The 22,700-nt window shown below is 47.8% G+C and overlaps 1 protein-coding gene across 3 annotated transcripts in view; it reads left to right on the top strand.

Annotated features, from left to right (window-relative positions):
• LOC118213136 (tenascin-like) overlaps positions 1–22,700 on the top strand; it is a 63,784-nt gene that overhangs the window by 13,177 nt on the left and 27,907 nt on the right. For 2 of the 3 annotated variants that reach the window (XM_035391854.1, XM_035391852.1), the window contains exons 2-10: positions 5,470–6,072; positions 6,482–8,074; positions 11,129–11,392; positions 12,516–12,631; positions 14,058–14,211; positions 17,510–17,782; positions 18,335–18,520; positions 21,047–21,136; positions 21,600–21,863. In XM_035391854.1, coding sequence (XP_035247745.1) covers positions 5,538–6,072; positions 6,482–8,074; positions 11,129–11,392; positions 12,516–12,631; positions 14,058–14,211; positions 17,510–17,782; positions 18,335–18,520; positions 21,047–21,136; positions 21,600–21,863 — 3,475 coding nt within the window. In that variant the 5' untranslated portion in view covers positions 5,470–5,537. Of the gene's footprint in view, positions 1–3,020; positions 3,424–5,469; positions 6,073–6,481; positions 8,075–11,128; positions 11,393–12,515; positions 12,632–14,057; positions 14,212–17,509; positions 17,783–18,334; positions 18,521–21,046; positions 21,137–21,599; positions 21,864–22,700 lie in introns of those variants that run through there. The other variant, XM_035391853.1, reaches the window with a different exon arrangement.

The raw sequence follows: 22,700 nt of genomic DNA on the forward strand, positions 1-22,700 counted from the left end.
GAGCAAATCAGGAAGGACATTAGGATGGCTGTTCCCCCCTTCAGGCAACAATCGAAAACAGAGAGGAAGCTGTATTATTTTGCTGTGTTGAATTGCATTGCAATGATGCATTGTTCTCAATATTTATTTTACATATAATGTGGTAAATAACACACACGTAAGCACACGGAGACAGAGTGATGTCAGAGTGTGGTACGACAACATCATTCGTGAATATGAACCAACGCGAAGGGTCAGTGGATTATCACTACAAACTCTCTACGATAATCATATTTCTAAAAAAAAAAAAATCGTAAAACTTAAATGAATGTCTGGTTTGTGGGGAAATCGTCTGGTGTTGCAGGGTAGGAAAGAATTATGAGAATGAGCAGCAGGGCCAATGGCCGTTGCTAGCAGACAGACGTACTGACGAGGGTTTTTCCATTACTGCAGCAGGAGGAGAAAGGATGAGAGCTGTGGCAGTAAAAAAAAAAGGCGGTCCAGCTGTACATGTGCACAGGAACCCTCTACAGACCGTTTTGAGCATCCAGGGGACACAGTTTGCCTCACAGTGTTCACTTCCGGCTTAGCATCAAACTGACAAATTAAAGGAAACCTTTTTTAATTTATGTCACTCACTGTTCAGTCATTGTAACTTGTTTTAGTCCTTAATTTCATTCAGAATAAGGTTAGCTTCAAGGAGGACAGGAGAATTCCTTTGCATTTGAACATGTATTCTGTATGCGTAACACGTGGAAAATTGTGTCTATTTTGTAATTTCTTGGTGTCAGGACATTCAGCCTTTTTGCATTTACCCACTCGCATTGTCTGCTGAAGCCATTCTGGAAGCCAGAATAAACAAGACCAGGTTAAAACCTAGTATATGGCTGGACCTCTCCGGGCCGACCAATGGTGTAACTTCATCACTCAGTCACTCACTCAGTCAGTCACAGACATTCGCGTTCGTGGGGCTGGCCCCGCTATGGCGGTCCAGCCTAAAAAGAGAGACAGTAAGGCAGCCAGACAGACAGACAGACAGACAGACACAGAGGAGAGAGCCTGGGTAATTAACTCTTTCCTCTGGTCGATCTCTCATAATTACAGTCTAAATATTAAGAAGGATGTTGGCTGCCAAGGTCAGGTCATGACATGACATCACAATAACCATAACCAAACACTAATGTGCAGGAGAGCAGTCAGTGTGATTATTAGAGCGCCCTTTCTCAGTGAGGCCCAGGCCCCTCCTCCAGAGGCACAGATGTGACTTATTATTTTAGCTTTAATTCTAAACATGCACACAACAGCTGTTCCTGAAGCCTGTAGCTGCTGCCAAAGCAGAGGTCTCCCTGCACGTGCTCAGAGCTAAACATAGTCAGTTTCTACCCGTTTCTTCTAGTCGAGGGCTATTTAGAGCTGTTTTTGAGGATTCTTGGCCAGAGCGGTCCTGATATCATCAGGACTTCTTGCCGCTGGCTTGAAATCATTCCTAGCCCCCCCCCCCCCCCCCGGCAGTTTCCTGGCCACCAGCGTGCGTCAACTGACGGGTGGGGTTGCAGAGAGGCAGTCTTTCCTATCTTTCAACTCCCTCTTTCTCACACTGCCACCCCCCCCCCCCCCCCCCCCCCCCCACACACACACACACACACATACACACTGCCATACATCTGCTGCTTCTTTTTAGCTGCGACCGCAGCTCTATAGCTCTATCTGTCGGTCGGTCGGTCGGTTGGTTGGTCGGTTGGTCCACGAAAGTGTCGCACCCCGTAGCGGCCACAGTTTTCACCCCAGGAGGCTGAAATCTGGCACGGAGGTTGGTCATGACCGAAGGTAGAGCTGAGTAACTTTTAAGGCCGATTGACCAAGAGGGGGCGTGGCGATGGGCGTGGCCTATCACAAAAAGGCGCATAACACCCGAATGGATTCACAGATTTGCACAAGATTTTGTGGAAAGGTTGGTCATGAGCCAAAGAAGAGGTCACGTGTTTGTGTGAGGGTGTGTGCGTGGATGCATGCACACATGGGTGCATGCGCGTGTGCGGTCGCAGCTATTGCGGATTCGCGTTTGTTCCTTTTAACCATCCATCCATCTCGAAATCCATGAATATCTTCCATATCTAATGCCAGTTTTGTGCTTTGTCCCAGCTGCAATGTTGTGGCTCTAGTCTAGGCGATGGTGTAGAGATGTAGGGATGTACCTACACAGAGACTCGCTAGCTCTCTAGACTCATGTTCTCTGCTTAATAATAAAGTTGAAATAGTTTTAACGGAAATACAGTTTGCTAAAAAAAAAAAATGTTGTTGATGTTTCCATAACAAACCGGTGCTTGCCCGCGGCAGATGGGTTCCCCCTCTGAGTCCGGTTCTGCTCAAGGTTTCTTCCTGTTATCAGTCAGGGAGTTTTTCCTTGCCACTGTTGCCCTAGGCTCACTCTTTGGGGGCCGGTTCTCTGTAAAGCTGCTTTGTGACAAAGCTCCTTTGTTAAAAGCACTATACAAATAAAATTGATTGATTGATTGATTGATGTCTTTGCTCATCTACTTCTACCATGAATGTGGAACATGGTAGCAAGTTGCATTTACGCTATAATATAAAGGAGGGTGGTATCAACATTGGTTTCAGCCTACAAATTTCCGTTATCGATATTGATCCTGGAATTTCCGTATCATTCCTTTAATGAAAATTATTAAGCTGTGTTCAAACGGACGGACAGAGTGGTGCCGCCCTTAATACTGACCTCATATATTGTGTGCAGAGTGGAATTAATACTGGACATTTTACCGGTGTGGGGTAGCACAAAAAAAAAGATTTGTATCTTCTCCTTCACCGCATACTGTAGCCTACATTTGTGTGCAGTTCCTCTGAGCTGAAAGGTCGTATCTAATAGCTTTGGATGTGCATATGTAACGCCGTCTGATTTGATTTCAGCGGACAGATGTCTCAATTACTGTAGCAGCTGGACCATAGCTCAAAAGTGCGATCTTTTTGAGGTGACCGGAGGGTCGTTTCACCTTGAAAATCCGCCCCAGAGAAGGAAGCGCTTCTGGTTCTTCTCACATGAAAGCCGTTCCGTTTCCTCATCTGTTGCCTGTTCTCTGTATCTAAACTGAAGGAATCAAATACGTGCCGACTGAAGGTTTGAAACACCTTGAAAAATTCAAGTTTACAGCTTAATCTGTTTTCTCCCGGAAAGGAATGCAGAAGAAAGAAATGATTGTCACCGAAGATAATGCTTTTTCTCTTTTGTATTAACGGCAGTTTTAACTGGGCGAAAAGTGATTGTATATGACGGAATTTTTTTTAACGCTTTCGTACTTTCACACAGCGCACAGCTGTGTCCTTGGCGTTAGTCTCGGCACGTTTGGTGTATTTTTTAGCTGCTGTTTAAAAGAAAACAGGTGTGCGGCGGCAAACGGGGTAAAGAGAAACACCACGCGCCACAGGAATGTGAGTAGCGATTGGCTTCTATGTGGTCCGATGTGCTGAACATGTTTTTTTTCTTTCTTTCTTTAAAGAAGAAAAAAGCGAAAACTCTTATCTTGACAAGCGAGTAATCCACAAGTTTGTAATGTGGATTTATTGGTTTTTAGAATCACCTGAGACGTCAGACCTTTTCTCCTTTTCTGCTTTATAAGCACAGAAAAGTGAAACAGAAAGTTGAGTTGACAATCAAACATCACTCATACCTGCAATTCATGCTTAATTTCCCCAATATAATGTATAGTATATAATGTTTTTTTTAATTTGATAAATCCATGGTTTACTGCAGGAACCAAATTTAAAGCATGATAAAAAATTTTAAAAAAATCACTTGTGGTAAATGTGGTCCCTTTCTGGAGTTTTTCAATATTATTTATAAAAACACCAGAAAGTGAACCATTAAATCAGGGCTACCCAGTCCTGTTCCTGGAGATCCGCTTGTCCTCTAGATTTTCATTCCAACCCTAACAAAGTACACCTCATTCAACAACTAGACATCTCGCTTCTAGCTACTGAAATTGGGTGTAAGGCTGTAATGAAAACAGACAGGATGGTAGATCTTCAGGAAGAGGATTGGCCACCCCTGCTTCAAGTGAACGTTGGACAGGGAGATCAGAGAGTAATAGTTTACATCAAGGGCACCAGGGGTTCAAACCAGGAGTGGAGTCTTTGTCAGGTCAATGACGGCAAAATCTTCCGCTCGGAGCATACCCAGCTGCCCCCGGGAGGCGAGGGGTGGGGTTGGGGTGGAGAGGAGGCGGGTGTCCCCTCAATGCAGGTGTTACACCGCCGTCCCGTCAGGAAAAAACACCTGTGTCGGACACTAAACCGCGTCACGCGAGGTCACGAGAACCTTCCCGCCTCCATTTTGAAATGCCGGGCCGGACCCTCAGGGAAAGACGGGGGAACTTTCCCCAAAGCTGTACTTAAAACCTCTGCGTGGCGTGTGCTGCCGTTTAATTAGGCCGTCCTTACAGGGAAGTGACGCGTACTTTGAATATTTGTGAACACAGTTAAAAAAATAAAGACTAGCCTCTTTCATCTTCCACCTGCGGGACTATATAATAATAAGACCAGGTCAAAACCTGGTATATGGCTGGACCTCTCCGGCTGACCAATGGTGTATCTTCATCACTCAGTGACTCAGTCACAGACATTCACGTTTATAGGGCTGGCCCCGCTGGTGCGGTCCAGCCAAAAAAAACACACAAAACCTATGGGCAATATGGCCCTCCAGGACTGGAATCAAAATCAGACCACTCATTAAATGCAAGAAAGAGAAGCGTGTAATTCTAGGTGACTCATACAGTCACAGCTTGAGTCCATTCTTCTGGTCAGGAAGCATTTACCCACAATGCATCTCTCTAAGGGTAATGTTGCAGTAATACAGTGGGTGCTTTTTAGAAGCTTTGCTGCTGTATGACCAAAGGGAACTAAACTCTGGTTACTGTAGGTTACTGTAGGTTAATGCTTTGTAGTTTTCTGAGGACTACCACCTCCCGTGCATCCCTATAAGGCAGTGTGCCTCCACCCAAAGTGGGGTGAAGTGTTTGAGGGCCAATCACCTGGAAAGCTATGACAGCTGTGGTACAAATGCAAGTTGTTTTATTCATTTTTTAATTCAGCTCATACTAATGAAGGTGTCAGGACTAGGTCAGTGTACCCCTCCCATGACTGAAAAGCCCTTTGAAAAGCAATCAAAATGCACTGTACAAATGTGAATCATTCATTCATACGGTAAAGTGGACTGTGTTTGTAGGCCAGGGCCGGTTATAGCCTGCTATATTAGGGTGGGCTGGGAGAAATAATAGGTGGGCAACTTGGGCATAGTGGTGTCACTAGGGTTGGTGTTGCCCAGTGTGGTCAACCAGTAGGGGGGAGGGATGCTGCTGTTATACTTTTGATTGGGTGGGCAAGAGGCACGTTTGGGTAGGCTAAGCCCACCTCTGCCCATAGCCACCACCGCCGGCCATGTTGTAGGCTAACCCTGACTCTGACGGTCTTGCCCTGCAGGTTTGTGTCTTGGCTGTGATCGGGCTGACCTTTGACCTCCGCCGGGCTCCACGCGACCGGACCTCAGCATGGAGACGAGAGGCCGGCTCCTGGCCTGCCTGGCTGTGGCCTCCCTGCTGCAGCTCAGCTCCGCGGGGCTGGTGAAGGTGATCCGCCACCGGCGGGAGGCCCTGAAGCCCGCCGCGGACAAAGGCCCCGCCCCCGCCCCCGCCCCCGCCCCCGCCTCCACCACCAACGTCACCCTCCCGGCGCTGGACCAGCCGGTGGTCTTCAACCACGTCTACAACGTCAACGTCCCCCACGGGTCCCTCTGCTCCGTGGACCTGGACTCCCCCGGCGGCGCGGTGGTGCTGCCCCAGCGGGACGCCCCCGCGGACGCCCCCCCCGGCGAGCACCTCCTCACCGAGCACACCGTGAACGCGGAGAACCAGATCGTGTTCACGCACCGCATCAACATCCCGCAGCAGGCCTGCGGCTGCACCGACGGCCTGCCGGAGCTCAAGGACATCCTGAGCCGCCTGGAGCTGCTGGAGGGGGAGGTGTCCTCTCTCCGGGACCAGTGCACCACGGGGGCCGGCTGCTGCAGTGCTCACCAGGCCACCGGTAACTAATACAACATTATTATTATTACTATTATTATTATTATTATTATTATTATTATTAAGAAGAAGAAGAATACTATTTATCAAGAGGATTTATTGCACGATTTTCAAAGTAATTTCCTAATGAAAAAGATAAGATAGTAAGATAAGAAAGTAAGATGGGAGTTTAGCAGAGAGACTCAAAGCCGCCTCTGTTGTGTACAAATTAGTAGTCAGTTACTCCCTAACGATTTAAAAAAGATTATAAGGATAAAAAGATGGAACATTTTGGTTGGAGGTCATTCAGATGTCACGTCTCGTGTGTCGTTCATCATCTGGGGCGCCTGCCAAATGGTCTTGGTTTTATTCTAAGAGCCGGTAAGCGCTCACTGCGTGCTTTTAACCTTTATAATTTGCGGCTGTCTCCTTAGGCGTGGTGGGGACGAAGCCCTTCTGTAACGGGCGCGGGAACTACAGCATGGAGTCGTGCGGCTGCGTGTGCGAGCCGGGCTGGACGGGGCCCAACTGCACCGAGGCGCTCTGCCCCGAGCACTGCCAGGACCAGGGCCGCTGCGTGGACGGCAAGTGCGTCTGCTTCGAGGGCTTCGCCGGCGAGGACTGCAGCGTGGAGGTGTGCACGCCGGACTGCGGCGAGCACGGCCAGTGCGCGGACGGGGCCTGCGTCTGCGCCGACGGCTACTCGGGCGAGGACTGCTCGGAGCCGGACTGCCTGAACGCCTGCCTGGGCAGGGGGGTGTGCGTAGACGGCGACTGCGTGTGCGACCACCCCTGGGGCGGCTTCGACTGCTCCGAGCTCATCTGCCCCAACGACTGCTTCGACCGCGGCCGCTGCATCAACGGCACCTGCTACTGCGACGAGGGCTTCAATGGCGAGGACTGCGGCGAACTCACCTGCCCCAACAACTGCAACTACCGCGGCTTCTGCGTGGACGGCAAGTGCGTGTGCGGCGAGGGGTACGCCGGCGAGGACTGCTCCCGGCTGACCTGCCCCGGCAACTGCAGCAAGCGCGGGCACTGCTTCAACGGCATGTGCCTCTGCGACCCGGGCTTCGAGGGCGAGGACTGCTCCCGGCTCTCCTGCCCCAAGAACTGCCACGAGCGGGGCCGCTGCGTGGAGGGCGTGTGCGTCTGCGACGAGGGCTTCGAGGGGGCGGACTGCGGCGAGCTGTCCTGCCCCAACAAGTGCCTGAGCCGGGGGCGCTGCGTCCACGGGCAGTGCGTCTGCGACGAGGGGTACGCCGGGGAGGACTGCGGGGTGAAGACCTGCCCCGGCGACTGCAACGGGCGGGGCGACTGCGTGGACGGCAAGTGCGCGTGCTACGCGGGCTTCACGGGGGAGGACTGCGGCGAGCTCACCTGCCCCAACGACTGCCTGGGCAGGGGGAAGTGCGTGCGCGGGATGTGCGTGTGCGACGAGGGGTACGCCGGGGAGGACTGCGGGGTGAAGACCTGCCCCAACGACTGCCTGGGCCGGGGGAAGTGTGTGGACGGGCAGTGCGTCTGTGACGAAGGGTTCGCGGGGGATGACTGCGCAGTCAAGCTGTGCCCCAACGACTGTCTGGGGCGGGGGAAGTGCGTGGACGGGCAGTGCGTCTGCGACGAAGGGTTCGCGGGGGATGACTGCGCAGTCAAGCTGTGCCCCAACGACTGTCTGGGCCGAGGGAAGTGTGTGGACGGGCAGTGCGTCTGCGACGAAGGGTTCGCGGGGGATGACTGCGCGATCAAGCTGTGCCCCAACGACTGCCTGGGGCGCGGCCAGTGCGTGGACGGGGTCTGTGTGTGCCGGGAGGGGTTTGAGGGCGACGACTGCTCGGTGCTCACCTGCCCGGCCGACTGCAACGGCCGGGGTCGCTGCGAGAACGGCCTGTGCGTGTGCGACGACGGCTACATGGGGGAGGACTGCGGCGAGCTGAGGTGCCTCAACGACTGCAACGACAACGGCCGCTGCGTCAACGGGCTGTGCGTGTGCGACGAAGGCTACATCGGCGACGACTGCTCCGAAGGTGAGGACAGACGACGGGGATTTATTTCATTCTTTCACAGGCGTAGATTTTGGGGGGGGGACGGGGGACGCAGGGGATATGTCCCCCTCAATATTTAGTACATTTGTCCCCCCCCCCCCCCCAATAAAAACATGAAAGAAGCATTTCCACCATAGATTGATGAAGAAAAGGCACAAATTGGTGCATAGAAATTCAACAGAATGCAGGAAATTAAGTGTTTGACGCTCAAAGTTTCCTGGGGGAGGACCCCCTGACCCCCCCGCTTAATGTGCCCCCCGCCCTCAATGTTCAAATGAAACCTATGCCACTACATTCTTTAATTGTTTTTATGAATGATATTTAATCTGGCATATATCCTTAACCAAATTAAGGACACAAAAAAACATAAATGTGGGGGGTTAGGGAGTGGTGGCGTTTTATACATACATGTTTTAGTTCAGCGATGTGAGATTTCAGAACCCGAGGGACATAGTGATTGTGGTTAATGTACTGTAAGTCGGAGGTTTGTCCACAAGGTTGCTGAATGAAAGGGAAGCACAAAAACCTGCAGACAGTTTGGCTCTTTAGGACTGAAGTCCTGGAGAGCCACAGACAAGATTTACCCTGTTACAAGGATGGTCAGTTGGCAGATACAGCGTATTTAGAGATGAGACTAAAACTTGTGCAACCCAAGTGGGGTGTTTTATTTACAAAAGTGCCTACAGACACAAAACAAACAAAAAAATCAGCACATCAATTATACTTGCACAATTAGACTATACCATTTTCATACAATATCCAATTATCTCAGAAGAAAATACATTATATTTTTACACATCCAAACCATTATAGATATATTATCAGTTGCTACTTTATATCTAATAATGACACATTTAATTAAATATCAGAAAATAATACCGAATATACTTTACGGTCTTCCCCCGTCTGAAATAGGAAGTTCGTCTTGTCCAGCGTTTCCAATAAGATAACACGGAATGGTGACGTTCGGGTTACGTCATTCCAGTTTGAAAATGGAACAAACGGAACAGTCAACGGTTAGTAGCAACTCCTAACATTGCGTTGATCAAACATGGCGTACTAAAATAAATCAATTTAATGTTTGAAACCAGGAATGAGTATGTTTAAGTTATTTGAAATGCATTATGGTGGTGAACAGATATTCAGTAGCGAATATCTGAGTTGACAAACGGGCAAACCTAAATGGTGCTCACTACATTTATGAAAGCGACGTACTCGCGCCAAACAACCGCTACCATGAGCAGAGACACTTAAAAACCCGTTCGTTTTAAAAAAAAGTGTCTTAGCTGGAACGGAGGGTTCGCTCCGTTACACCCTGGTTGTAGTTTTCACCTTGAAATTAACGACCCATTTAGACATAAGAAACCAGGGGAGGCGAATTCTCTATGCAACTGTTTTTAATTCATCCGTTAAATGCTGAGGGATGATTTTTAAAAAACCCGCTGTGGACCAGGGTAGGAAACGCCCTGCACGAATGATATTTCATGGTTAACTTGAGCTTTTTTAAAATTTATCTTAAAGTTACTTATCGTTGATTTTTGGGGTGCAGCAGGTTGACTTGGTTTTTAAAAAATGTCCTTCGGAATCCGTACACCCTAAATACCTGACAACCGACAAAACAAATGAAAATAAAAAACAGACAGAAAGAGAAATTGATTGACCGTCTCAAGATGTTCGGTGATTTACTACGGTAGTCATTTAAAGTCAGAACAAAAAATAATCTTCTGGATTCGCATGGTATATCATTTTGTCTTTCATCATCCAGCTTTTAGGGGCAAAAGAAAAGACCCAAGTTCATTTTAATAGTTTTTCTATTTTGCCATTCAGAGAATGATACCTTGAAAATGCATTACTGATGCTCTTGTAACCTGAGCAGAGAGCCTCTTGGCTTTGTGTGTTTGTTTAAATAGGACAGGCCGTTGCTTGGCTCTGTGACTTTTACTGGCCTGTGTGTGGCTCCAGTACTCTCGCTGACTGATGATGGTGAAGGGGACTTATGTGCCAGCAGATGTTTGGTTCAGTAAGGATTCAGTGCATTTAACCGTAATCGCACCCAGGGCTGCTTGGTTCCATGTTATTTCAGGCCTTTCTGACACTGATCACTGGGTACTTGGGGATCAGTCTGTGTTCATGGCTGTGATTTTGCCTGGGACCAGCTGGCCCTAGGGTTTTGGTGGCTCTAAACAAGAATGTTGTTGTGACCCCCAACGTACTTTTAATTGTGTGGAGAGTTTATGCCAATGGCCGCCCCTGCCTGGGGCACACTCAGATGTATCTGTGATCACTCACACACACATACACACACCCTCATGTGCACATACAATTTTATACCCATGTGCAGAATCTTACATTGTGGCTAGCTACTTTTCTGGGCTGAAGAACTGAAAGACAGAAACGCCGGCAAATAAAATGTGGTTTTAGCTTTGTGTTTGTAAGCCATTACTTAGAAGTAGCAGGAATTGTTACCGGTGGCATTCAGGAAACACAAGTTCAGTTTAGAGCTAGAAAATCAAAACTGTAATGAGAAAAGGCACCAAGTTATCAACAATGATCTATAGCTATCTGTGAGGTTTCCTAACTCACCTCATTTGTCAGGTGTGGATTGCAGGTAATTAGAAGTTGGCTAATGTCACAAGACTAACTTCACTTTCCAGACAAGTGGTAAATGGACTGCAATTATATAGTGCTTTTATCCAAAGCGCTTTACAATTGATGCCTCTCATTCACCCATTCACACTCACACACACACACACACACACACACACACCAACGGTGAAAGGCTTAGGGGTTAGGTGTCTTGCTCAGGGACACTTCGACATGCCCAGGGCGGGGATCGAACCGGCAACCCTCCTACTGCCAGACAACCGCTCTTACCTCCTGAGCTATGTCACCCCAGACGCTCAATGGGAGGACATCGAGGGTGGAGACTATTAAGCAAAAACCTGTATAAAAAAATGTAATAAATACTGATGGTTTTAATCGTTATGATTTCTATTTCGCATTGTCATGACAAGCTTCCTGTGGTTCTGTCTGCAGTCTCCCCACCAACGGACCTGGTTGTGACCGAGGTGTCCCCAGAGTCCGTCGACCTGACCTGGGCCAACGAGATGGTCGTGACAGAGTACCTGATCACCTACGTGCCCACCGCCCCCGGCGGTCTCCTGCTGGACTTTCGCGTACCTGGCGACAAGAAGGCCGCCACCATCGACCAGCTGGAGCCGGGGATTGAGTACCTGATCAACGTCTATGCCATCCTCAACAACAAGCAGAGTATCCCCGTCAGCGCCAGGGTGGCCACGCGTAAGCTCGCCGTTACCCACAATCCCCTGCTGCACACAATTCCCACCAGACCTGGGTGTAAAGGTCATGTTTGAAATACTTCCAGTTCTTTAGATGCTGGTAAAGCCTGTCTCAATGCACTCCTGCAGACCCCAGAGAGCTTTTGGAGTGGCAGCAGTATAATGGTCAGGGTGCTGGGTCTGTAATTCAAAAGTGGCAGGGTTGCTTCCCTGCTGGGTGCTGCGGTTGTATTCTTGAGAAACGTGCATAACTAGAATTGCTCCAGTAAATTTTCTAGTCATGTAACCAAAGTCATGTTCCAATGACATGGAAGAAGAATTCTGGTGTAAACATTTGTAGAAATGTGTTCTTGCAGATTACTGACAGTTTCTTTTAAAAATCTAGAGTAATCTGCAAGACTGCCTGCCAAACATGTTCATTAATACATATTTAAAAAATTAAAAAATAGAGAGAGCCAAATTTCTGAAAAGAGGACTGAAATAAAAAAAAATAAAAAAACAGATAGCAACCCAAATGCTCCTGTGGAGCAATGCAGCATTTGTCTGAGGCGCGTTCAAGTTCAACGAACAGAGGCGAATGTTCGTGGCGAACATGTTTTCTTTGAACAGTTCAATTTGAACGGCTTTTTTACGAACATTCCAAATTGTTTGCATTAAACATAAACAGACATGGTGACGAGAGCGTTTGTACTCACAGCCGCTTCTGTGATCATCGATGATAAAAGAAAATAGCTAGCTAGCGAACAATAATAACATTGGCCAGCGTTAGCAATAACATTATTGAAAAAACTGATCACACTTAACGGCATCTTCGATTGAAATACCCAACTGGGAACATTTCCCTCAGTCCAGCGCCCATTTCTGTTCGCCGCAAAAAATACCTCTTCAGACCGTTCGCTTATGTTTGCAAACGTTCGCGGCGAACACAAAGCTAACGGGAAAAAGTTTGAAATAGTTTGCAAATGTTTTCAAACGTTCGCCTTGTTCGCTGAACTTGAACGCACCTCTGTTCTTTATTCGCTATGAAGGACAAACAGCCATCATGGTGCACTCACTGGGAGCAGTGGGAATAGGGCAGGGGCGTTTATTTTCCTCTTCAAACTTTATTCCCCTTTCCCCTCCAGATCTCCCGGAGCCTGAGGGGCTCAGGTTTAAGTCCGTGAGGGAGACGTCCGTGGAAGTGCTGTGGGACAAGCTGGACATCGCTTTCGACGGGTGGCACCTGACCTTCAGAAACACAGTGAGTCGCGCCGCCCTGCCCTGCCCTGCCCTGCCCTGCCCTGCCCTGCCCGGTCAGAGTCACACGCCTCGAGATATCATTTGATTACATGTAACATTATTACTGTATATCTAATGGTGTAAATATGAATTATCATCCCCCCATATTTCAGTTATTAGAACTTATACAATTAGCTGAAGTAGTTTTAATATAACATTTATAAATGCGCTATAAAGTGCTTTCTACAATAAATGCACCAATCAAAGGTCGCTATTTTACATAAAATCTTTTATTAGCATTTTACATAGATGTGTTTATGACATACAGTTAAAACGTGTATGTTCCTGTCTCGGATTCCATTCAGTTTCACCGACTTTTATTGGCACCGTTGTGACTGGAGTTCAAAGGTTAAGTTCCAGTGAACCGCAGGTTCCGCGGGGCGCTCCCGTCCAATTCCCCGCTCCCGCCCGTGGCTCTGAAAAGCCAGGAGGCGGTTTTTTGTTAACGACCCTGCCACGCCTCCCTGGAGAAACCGCGGCTGCACGCGGCTCGCGAAAGAGAGCTTTCGGCGCCGCCGGCGACGCCCATTACAGACCCGTCTGAAGAAGGGCGCCTTTGAAGTCTGGGGGTGGTTTTTTAAATTTTTTTATTTTATGGCGTTCCGCCGTCCCGAGCAGCCAGCGGCTGTGGTTTTACCCCCCCATAAAGAACGGGGGGGGGGGGGGGTGATGGTGGCGTGGCGTGGATTCTTTAGCTGCGCTCCTGTAAAGGACATTACAGGGCGCTCGAGCGCCCCCCAGGTGGCTCTGCCGGTACGAGCAAGCTCGCGTTTATTGCTCCAGAGGGGCGCGTCTTCTCCCCCCCCCCCCCCCTAAAGCTCATAAATGCTGCACTGCCTCTCTAAAGCCGTCCTAATTTGAGTAGCCGCCAATCACGGGCGACAGCGTGAACTTCACGCTGCTCGCGTTTTAATTGGTTCGTTTTGAGCAGTGACGCTTGTGAGTGATTGGTTGTTTTGCTCCGAGGTCTTGACTGAACAAGCTTGTTAAAAAAAAACTTATATCATCATTCAGTGTATTACTTCCATCTCTTTACAACCACTGCCTTAAAAAGTTATTGAAATATATTTCGCTCATATTTATAAGCCACTGAGAAGTAATTTGTCCGAAATTATTTTCATTGCATTAACATTTGAATATTTAATATTCTGTATTACACTGTAACGAGCTTCACATATGTATTCAGTTCAGATTAAATACATCCAAGAAGTGTTGCAATCTTCTTGGATGGACACGGATGGCAAAAAAAAAATCCAAAATCATCAAAAGTTATCACAGTCCATTTACATAAAAGTGAGGCTTTCCTTGCTTAGCAACAGAGCAAAAAAATCATTTTTATAGATTCGAACATGGTTCAGCGAGGCAAAACGTTTTTTTTTTTTTTTCAGAAAGAGGAGAACGGGGAGATCCTGAACGCCCTGGGCAGCACGGAGACCAGCTACGAGCAGACGGGCCTGGGGCCCGGCCTGGAGTACGAGGTCAAGCTGGAGGCCGTGAAGAACAAGACCCCGGGGCCCCCGGCCTTCGAGACCGTCACAACCAGTAAGGGCCCGCCCCCCCCCCCCCCCCGTCTCAGATGTTTTCTCACCGCTCGAGAAATACTGCGATGTTCAGACTCTCAGTGTCTCCCCCTTTATGAAAATATAACACGTTTGAAAGCGCATTGAAATAAATATATTATTGTTATTTATTATTAACACTTCATGCTATATTGACAAATATTAAAATGATTTGCACTTTCAAATATTGCAATGTGGTTACATTGTCGTGAATTACACGCATAAAAACATTTTCCAAAAAGTGTTGCTAAATCTTTTGCTTTCCACTTTTGGGCTGAGAGGATGTTTTGTAACACAGCCAAGTGCTGCTGGCCGTAGAGACATTGAGGGTCTGAAAATCAGCATTTCCTGATTATTTAAGAAAAAATACATTCCCGAATGTAAAATGTAGATGTGACAATACAATGCTTAAATGAAAATATGACTCTGATTCAAGCAACATTTTCCATTACAATTACACTTTCCATTAAACAAATGGAAATTTCTTCACAAACACAGATTTCATTTTTTTGATCACTGTACTTATCAGACTACTTGTGAAGAAACACTTGTATTTAATTGCATGTCAAAATTATATACATTTGTTGATTAAATCACAGTGTATTTTAATGTATGTTGTGCAACATGTACTAATAAACAACATGTGCACTACGTGTATCAAATGTGCAACAGATATATATATATAAGCTATAGAGAGGGTATTATATGCCGGAATATATTTTGAAGAAAAAAAAATCTGTTATATCTTGGGCATCTTAAAAGTATATTTTTAGTGTCATCCTTTCAGGCTGTCAGATTCATTTCACTACAATGATCAGTGTATATATATTTTGATACCAGCACTATATATTTTGATAGGTCGGTCACATCTACATTTGGGTCACATGATCTATGTCCGGCACATGCCGTTAATTTCAGACTTGAGATTCCAGGGGTCAGAGATCCGCCTCATTACATCATACTGACATCACAATAGCAAAAAGTGTCAGAGGTCAAAGATGTGATTGACTGTTGGAACGTAAAGAAAAACCCGGCACCCCACCCCTGCTGTCTGCCGATTGGTCTGACTCTGCGCAGGGGTCAGAGGGCGAGCGGGAGTTTCATTACAGCGATGGTTTGGTCAGGGGTCACAGAGGAGCGACTCCCTAAGCGTTGGTCTGGCACCAGCCAACACCGCCCCTCTACAGGAGGTGTAAGAAATGCACAAATCTTCCAACGCCTGGGGGACTGCCCCAAAAGTTCTTTGACAGCCCGATGAAACTGTCTGTTATGGCATGATTTAGGATGTAAATAATGGAAAATGAAAAATATATACATGCTGATGTTTAAAAGAAAAAGGATCTCGCAGTTTAATGGTACAGTCTCCAGGCTGAGTGGAGAGCAGTGCCGTTGCTTGTTTCTCCTGTCCCGTCTAAAGCCACGCTTAAGAAGCTGTCATACCAACCATGTACATCAACAGTACTGCTTTTGGAGAAAAGGCTTTTCTGTACCCCCGCCACCCCCCCCCCCCCCCCCCAAATATTTTACACGGCCAAGTTGCTGCCTTTATTTGCCGTTTAAAAAACTGACAGGAGGCTTGCCAAACAGCAGAACGGCAGAAGGAAAAGCCATTAAGCGCATAACGTTGCCGTGCCACTGTGTAGTCCCCCGTCATCCTCTGTTTGTTTGAACAGCTTGTAGACTGCGGCCTTGATTACCACAGGGCAACATCAGGCATGTCTACAGGGGGGGCAGAAGGGGGGGGGGGGGTAGCTTAGGGGTCACAGAAAAAGCCTCGTCATATCATGTCAGTCTGAGGTCATCGGCTGATGTTAACGATATGCATAGCTTCTTTCTGCCACCTCTCACGCTACTGTCGGAACCCTGTCCTTCTGTCAGATTTTCCCTTGGGTGTGTGGTCTCTGACTACACTGTCAGAGTTTACCAGTTTAACTGTCTTTCTTTTGTTGTTGTTAGTAAGTAGTGAGCTGATATACTTGCGCATACCATGGAGAGAAACGCTGCAGATACAGCGGGCGTGATTATTCCACACCTTTCTTGGTCCCAAAGTGATGTTAGGGGTCCAGCAAGGCTTCTCAGGCTGAACTTAAGTTCCAGGTTTATTTGCTCTAACTAGATACGGGACTAATATATAGAGCAGGGGTAAACAAGTAGGGCCAACCCATTTCAGGATTTTGTGCGGACATTTGCCAACATTTATTTAATTAGCCCAATCACATCTTGATCTGACATGTGTATGAGCACAAGCTACAGCCACAGACTGCAAGTGTATCCTAGAGACTGTACTGTGACAGGAGTGAAGCAGCGTAGTTTATAGAGCTGTAAGAAATGGTAATCGGTTGGAACAAAAACGAGCACACAGATCGGCCCTCCAGGACCGGACTTGTGCACCCCTGATATAGAGGTACCATTTTTATCTTTGTCCCTGTTCTCTTTAGCTATCTGCCAGCAACCTATATGTTGCACAATTTGTGTTCTGCAAAATTGGCCTTACACACACACACATGCCCTTAATGTGTGTGCGTTGTGGGGCTGTGAGGAAGGTCATTCGGCTTGTGGCCAGTCCAACCCTACTGTATTTGTTTTCATTACTTACTGAATATTTTCATTGACGGTAATGATGCTCTTATGGTCAAATTGAGAAAAGTTTTAATTTACTGTAGAATAACAGTGGCAAAACTTCAGTTTGAAAAGTTACGAATGAGGAAAGAAACTACCCCTGTGCACACACACACACACAAAAACACACACACACAAACATATATACACAGTATGTGCAGATGACATGCAAATCCTGATATCTTAACACAAGAACTGCCAGTAAATTCAGGACATGAGTCGTGAAATTCAATTTATTAATTGAAAAAGCCTCATAGAAGGGTTCTACCCTTTAATATGCATTTTTCTGTTCATTTCCTGAACTGTCTTTATTGTACTGGAGTTGAACCCTACCCCTGATTTGGGTATTTGCATAATCCGGGCAACAGGGAACTCTGCAGCATTAAAACAAAGACGGAAAACAAAAACCCTGCAACCAGTGTTCTCCAACCCTGGTCCTGGAGAGCTGCAGGGTCTGATGGTTTTTGTTTTCACTTTAAAATCAGCTCCCAATTGAGACCCAAGACACCAGGTGAGTTGAGTTAACTGTGTAATCAACTGCTCTAATTGATTCATGAAGTGCAGAGTCGCTATGAAAACCAGCAGACCCTGTAGCTCTCCAGGACCAGGGCTGGAGACCACTGCTCTAAACGCTTCTCCTTGCTGTGCTCCTCTTCCCCCAGAGCTGGACAGCCCCAGCCAGCTGGAGGTGCGCGACGTGACGGACAGCTCGGCCATCGTCTCCTGGGCGCTGCCGGTGGCGCAGGTGGACGGGCTCGCCCTCGCCTACGGGCCGAGCGCAGACTCCTCCGCCGCGCGGGTCACCGCGGACCTCTCCCCCGCCGACACCCAGCACAGCCTGGACGGCCTGGCCCCGGACACCGAGTACGAGGTGTCGCTGGTCTCCCGGAGGGGCCCGATGAGCAGCGATCCGGCCCGGGAGGTGTTCACCACAGGTAGGGGGGAGACCCTGCAGCCCGCCGCAGCAGCTGTGCTATCAGGCTCCAGAACAACCGACAGCACAGCTTCAGTGGGGATATAACGCAGGTGACACAGGTTTCATTTTCCCTGGAGGAGGTGCCAAACTCAAACTTTGTTGAAACTGACTGTAGTGTTTGTAGTGTTTGAAAATCCTGGAAAGGCTAAAAAAAAAGGGCCAAACTCTTGGTGCTGTGTAGGTTTGGGGCATTTTCACTCTGCATTCTACCAGTATATTATTTTGTGTGTATCTGTAACCTTGCTCTGTCTAGAAACAAGACCAGGTCAAAACCTAGTATATGGCTGGACCTAACACACTTCATCCGGCTGACCAATGATGTAACTTCGTAACTCGGCCGACCAATGGTGTAACTTCATCACTCAGTCACAGACATTCGCATTTGTAGGGCTGGCCCCGCTGTTGCGGTCCCGCCAACAGCGGCCCCCCGACATACATACACACACACACAGAAACACACACGCGCGCACACACAGGTGACACTCAGGCGTTCGTCCGGCTGTGGTTCCAGGCCTGGACGCTCCGACGGACCTGGAGGTGGTGGACCAGACGGACGAGACGGTCACGCTGGAGTGGAAGAACAGCAAGGCGGCCGTGGAGAGCTACCAGGTCAAATACAGCACCCTCTCCGGGGCCCAGCATGGCGCCATGCACTTCCTGCCCTCGGCCGGCGAGGTCACACTGGCCACCATCACGGGTAAGGGTCACGTGACCAGAGGGGAGCATGTGCAGAAGCTTTCTGCTGTAGTTATGGTGGTCGACAAAGGTACTGACTCCTTCTCTAATTAGAAGACCTAAGGGTCCTCAGAGACACTCAGAGCAACCATTTTATGGACAACATTGCGAAATACAGCCCAATACAGCCCAAAGTATGAACTATCTGCTCCCTTGTAGCCCTCAACAAAGCAAGGACAGTATTGCTGTATTCTACACTGAGGTGTCTGCCTCCGCTATGGGTTAAGCCAGTACTCGCCTAAGTCCAAATAATTAAAATAATGACTTTGAGCGCATGAAAATTCCAGTGTTTTCAAAAAAGGTTTTTTTTTCTAATCTTGGAAAGAATGTCACCGAGGCTCCCCCTGCATCCGACCACTGATGTGGGCCCTTTCCAAAGAGAAACCTCCAATACCCCTCATATACTGTGGCCCCCACTCTGGAAGCTCTCCTTTCTGTCTCATCCGCACACGGGTTCCCTGAGGGTTTATTGTCTCACAGCTGGTGCTGGGAGGTGGCGACTCACCGCGTTCCTGAGTTTGGAATGGGTGGGTGGTTTTTTTTTTCCATCAGGGAGGGGGTGTAACCCAAAACCACCAGGTGGGCCCAGCCGAGGATGAGTTCAGGCTTGTGGCCTGAGGGTGGTGGGAGACGCGCCTGTCTGGAAGACTCGCTTCTGTCAGCAAGTCGAGGCTCAGAGGCTGCCAGTGGCACAGTTTGCCCGGGCCTTAGTCTCTGGAACGGGCTGAAGTCACACAGGGACTTTGAGTGGAAGAAAAGAAAGGGAAGCTGTGGAGAGGGTGGGGGTGGAACTGTAGGTGGGTGTGGTGCCTATACTTTGGTTTATCAAAAATGCCAATGGCAAGCACAAAGCAGTGTGGTGACCTAAATGGTCATTTTCCATTTTATATTAAATCACTGCTCAATTTCCTTTGCAGTGAAATGCCTAAATGTAATAATAAAAAAGACATTCGCGAGGGACTACTCATCCAGCCTTAAAGATAGAATGGCACTACAGGTCCTTTCACTGTCAAAATGAGAAAAGCGGCTGCTTTTCCAAGCTCATTTTGACATAGTATTTATTTATTTATTTTTTTGTCAAAGAGGCTCATTCACAAGCCGTCCAGTCTAGTATCTGAGGACTTGAAGGGAGCCAGAGAAAGTCACACTCAAACGTGGAGTGGTTCCCTGGTCCGAATCGCTCTCACCGTTCCCTGGAAACCATTTCCTGTTTGGAGGGCTCCCGTTCTCAGCCCCTGGAACGCCCTCTCATTTCTTCACCAAGGCCGTTAATGTGATTTATTTCCACCAGAACCTCGTGATGTTATTGATAACGATAGGGTTCCTCGACACGGGGTCTTCAAAGAGGGTTCTGCATGGCCTCTCACCACCTGTGGTGGTTGACAACGGGTTCGCTGGAAAGTCCTAAATCGCGGGATTTAATTTAATGGAGGCTTCAATGTCAGGGGCAAAGGAGGCTATCTCAAAGCCTCTTTACTGTTTCATGGCAAATTCATTGCTTTTGGAAAATGCAAATGCCCGTTTCTTTTTGTCATGCTTCTTGTCAATGTTTACATTTTTTTTTTTTTTACTCATTTGTCTGTGCTTATGTGTTATGTATGTTCTTTTATGTTACTTAAACCATCAGCCTGCCCAGGGACTACAGATGAAAATTAGCCTGCATGGCTAAATCTGGCACATTTACATGGTGCACCTAAGTTCTCATGTTTATTAATTTGCACTGTCCCTTTCTTAAATAAAATAAACCTAAACCTAAACATTTTTTTATACCTCTCAACAAAATGTTTAAAAGTGCAAGGACAGCAGAATTGGCCATAAGGTAGAATTGTGGTTGAAGCAGGGAGCAGCCTGAGTCTGTAGATTTACAGAAGTGACCAGATATTTGCCTTTAGTGGGGTATTGAGGTTACTCGAAATATTATTTGTATAACTCATCCAGTTGGGTATGATGGAATCGTTTAGACAAAGTGAATGTGAGAATATTGTTGATTTAAAAAGTCATACAGGCAAAAACAGTAACATCCAGCAGTAGAGAAATATGATGTGGAATACACACCACTTCTCAGCATACTATCTGCATACGCCCCATAAGAAAGTGATAATAATATACATTTACTTGTTATAATATGCATGCGCTGAAGTCTGCTTTGTAATTTGGAATAGAATTAATGTTTCCTCAACATAGGCACATATTGCTCTCTTTTATGAGAACGCTTTCTTTATGGTGGGCAGTCAAGCCTTCGTGGGCTATGCGCTTTGCCGTGATCACTTTGTAACTGTATTTATTTATTATCCTTTATTTATTATCCTTTATTTAACCAGGAAGGTCCCATTGAGATACAATATCTCTTCTGCCAGAGAGTCCTGGTCAAAACGGCAGCAGAAAAATAAAAGTTTCATATTAAAAACATACCAAAAAAAAAAAAATTAAATAATAATAATAAGCACAGGTGAGATATAACCCAACCCGTCTCCTCCCGTTGCGAAAGGTCTGACCCCCGGGACGGAGTACGGGATGGGCGTGTCCGCGGTGAAGGAGGACCGGGAGAGCCTGCCGGCCACCACCAACGCCGCCACCGGTAAGGCCTGCCTGCAGCTGTTCAAACAACGGTTCCCCACCGCTGACGCTCGATGGCTAGGAGAACAATCCATCTCGCTTTACTGCGCGCTTAAGCTACTGGGTACTGGGTGCAGCCGGCAATGATTCACAGCAGCCCTGAGGATCCGAGTGTGTTCATTAAATGTGACGATTTGGGGGTTCCAAAGAAGCCTTTTTGAAAAAAATAAATAAATAAAATAACCTTCAGCATTTATGTGTTTGGTTCCAGGTTACTGGGAAATCCATCTCTCGATGACAGTTGGCGATGACGGTTTTTCTGTTTGCGCAAGGTCTCTTGTGTCCTAGCCATCTTCTTACCCATGTCTCGCGAAAACAAATTCAACGCGTGGACGTTTGCAGAGAGCTGCCGCACGTGCTCACCCTAACGTCCGCACCCACCCTCACCCGTCCCCCCCCCCCCCCTACCCCACCCCCTCTGCCAGACCTCGACGCCCCCAAGGACCTGGAGGTGAGCGAATCCACGGAGACCACCCTGACCGTCGTGTGGAAGAAGCCTCAGGCCGCGATCGGCATCTACCGGCTCGTCTACTTCTCCACCGACGGCAGCATGGAGGAGGTGGAGATCCCGGGCTCGGAGACCACGTTCACGCTGACCAAGCTCACCCCGGGCATGCTCTACAGCCTGTCGCTGGTGGCCAAGAGGGGCAGCCAGAAGAGCGAGCCTGCCACCCTCTCTGCGTCCACAGGTGAGTGGCACGGCAGCTGTGGAGGTCCCCCCGGTCCTGGAGGGTTGTGGATCTGGGTGTTTTTCCCCTCAGATGAGATCCAAATGGTGCGGAAGGCACGCAGCGTTCTTCTGTTCACTCTGTCCAGAACGCCAAAACGCTTCTCAGGTTCTCCGTTATGGACAGGTTAAAGAAGTCTGGGGTTCTGCGCGGGTCCTGGTGGATGTAAGCCCGTCTGTTGTATGTTTTCAGGAAGCCAACAGTTGTCCCCCCCTGCTAGGAATCGTTCTTTGAGCATTCTGTAGGTGAAATCGATCGAGCTAAGAAAGGTGCTTTTTAGATACACCCATCAGAAACCCTTTCTACGCAAGGATGAGGCAAGAGAGAAGGGTAGTCTGACTTCACAGATGCGAGAGGGAGACACGCGTAATAAAATCAAGATTTTTATTTGTTTACGCTGGTGTCCCGGGCGCCACGTTTCCTAAAACCGTAACTTTCACGAGACAACCTGTTCTATTGCAGGACAAGGGAAACAAACTTTATGGCAGAAGGCAGATTTACAATACACAAGGGGAATGCAGGTTTGACTGAGAATAATAGGCCTTTATTGGATTTTTTTTTTCCCTTCCAGGAAAAAGCAGAGCAGGACAGACTGTGGTATTGCCCATACAGTGTTCTCTTTTAGCTTTTGAGAAAGGTCATCACAATGAAGAGACAGGTTATTGCTTTTAATGAGACCAGGCTATGCTTGCAGTAAAAGCGATGTCATTGCAAGATCCACAGTGAGATATCCACCCTGCTTTTTCACCTGTAGGCTTGATGCATGTGTTTTAGTGGGCATATATATCTATAAGTGAG

Source organism: Anguilla anguilla, chromosome 14, assembly GCF_013347855.1.
Source record: "Anguilla anguilla isolate fAngAng1 chromosome 14, fAngAng1.pri, whole genome shotgun sequence".
NCBI lineage: Eukaryota > Metazoa > Chordata > Actinopteri > Anguilliformes > Anguillidae > Anguilla > Anguilla anguilla.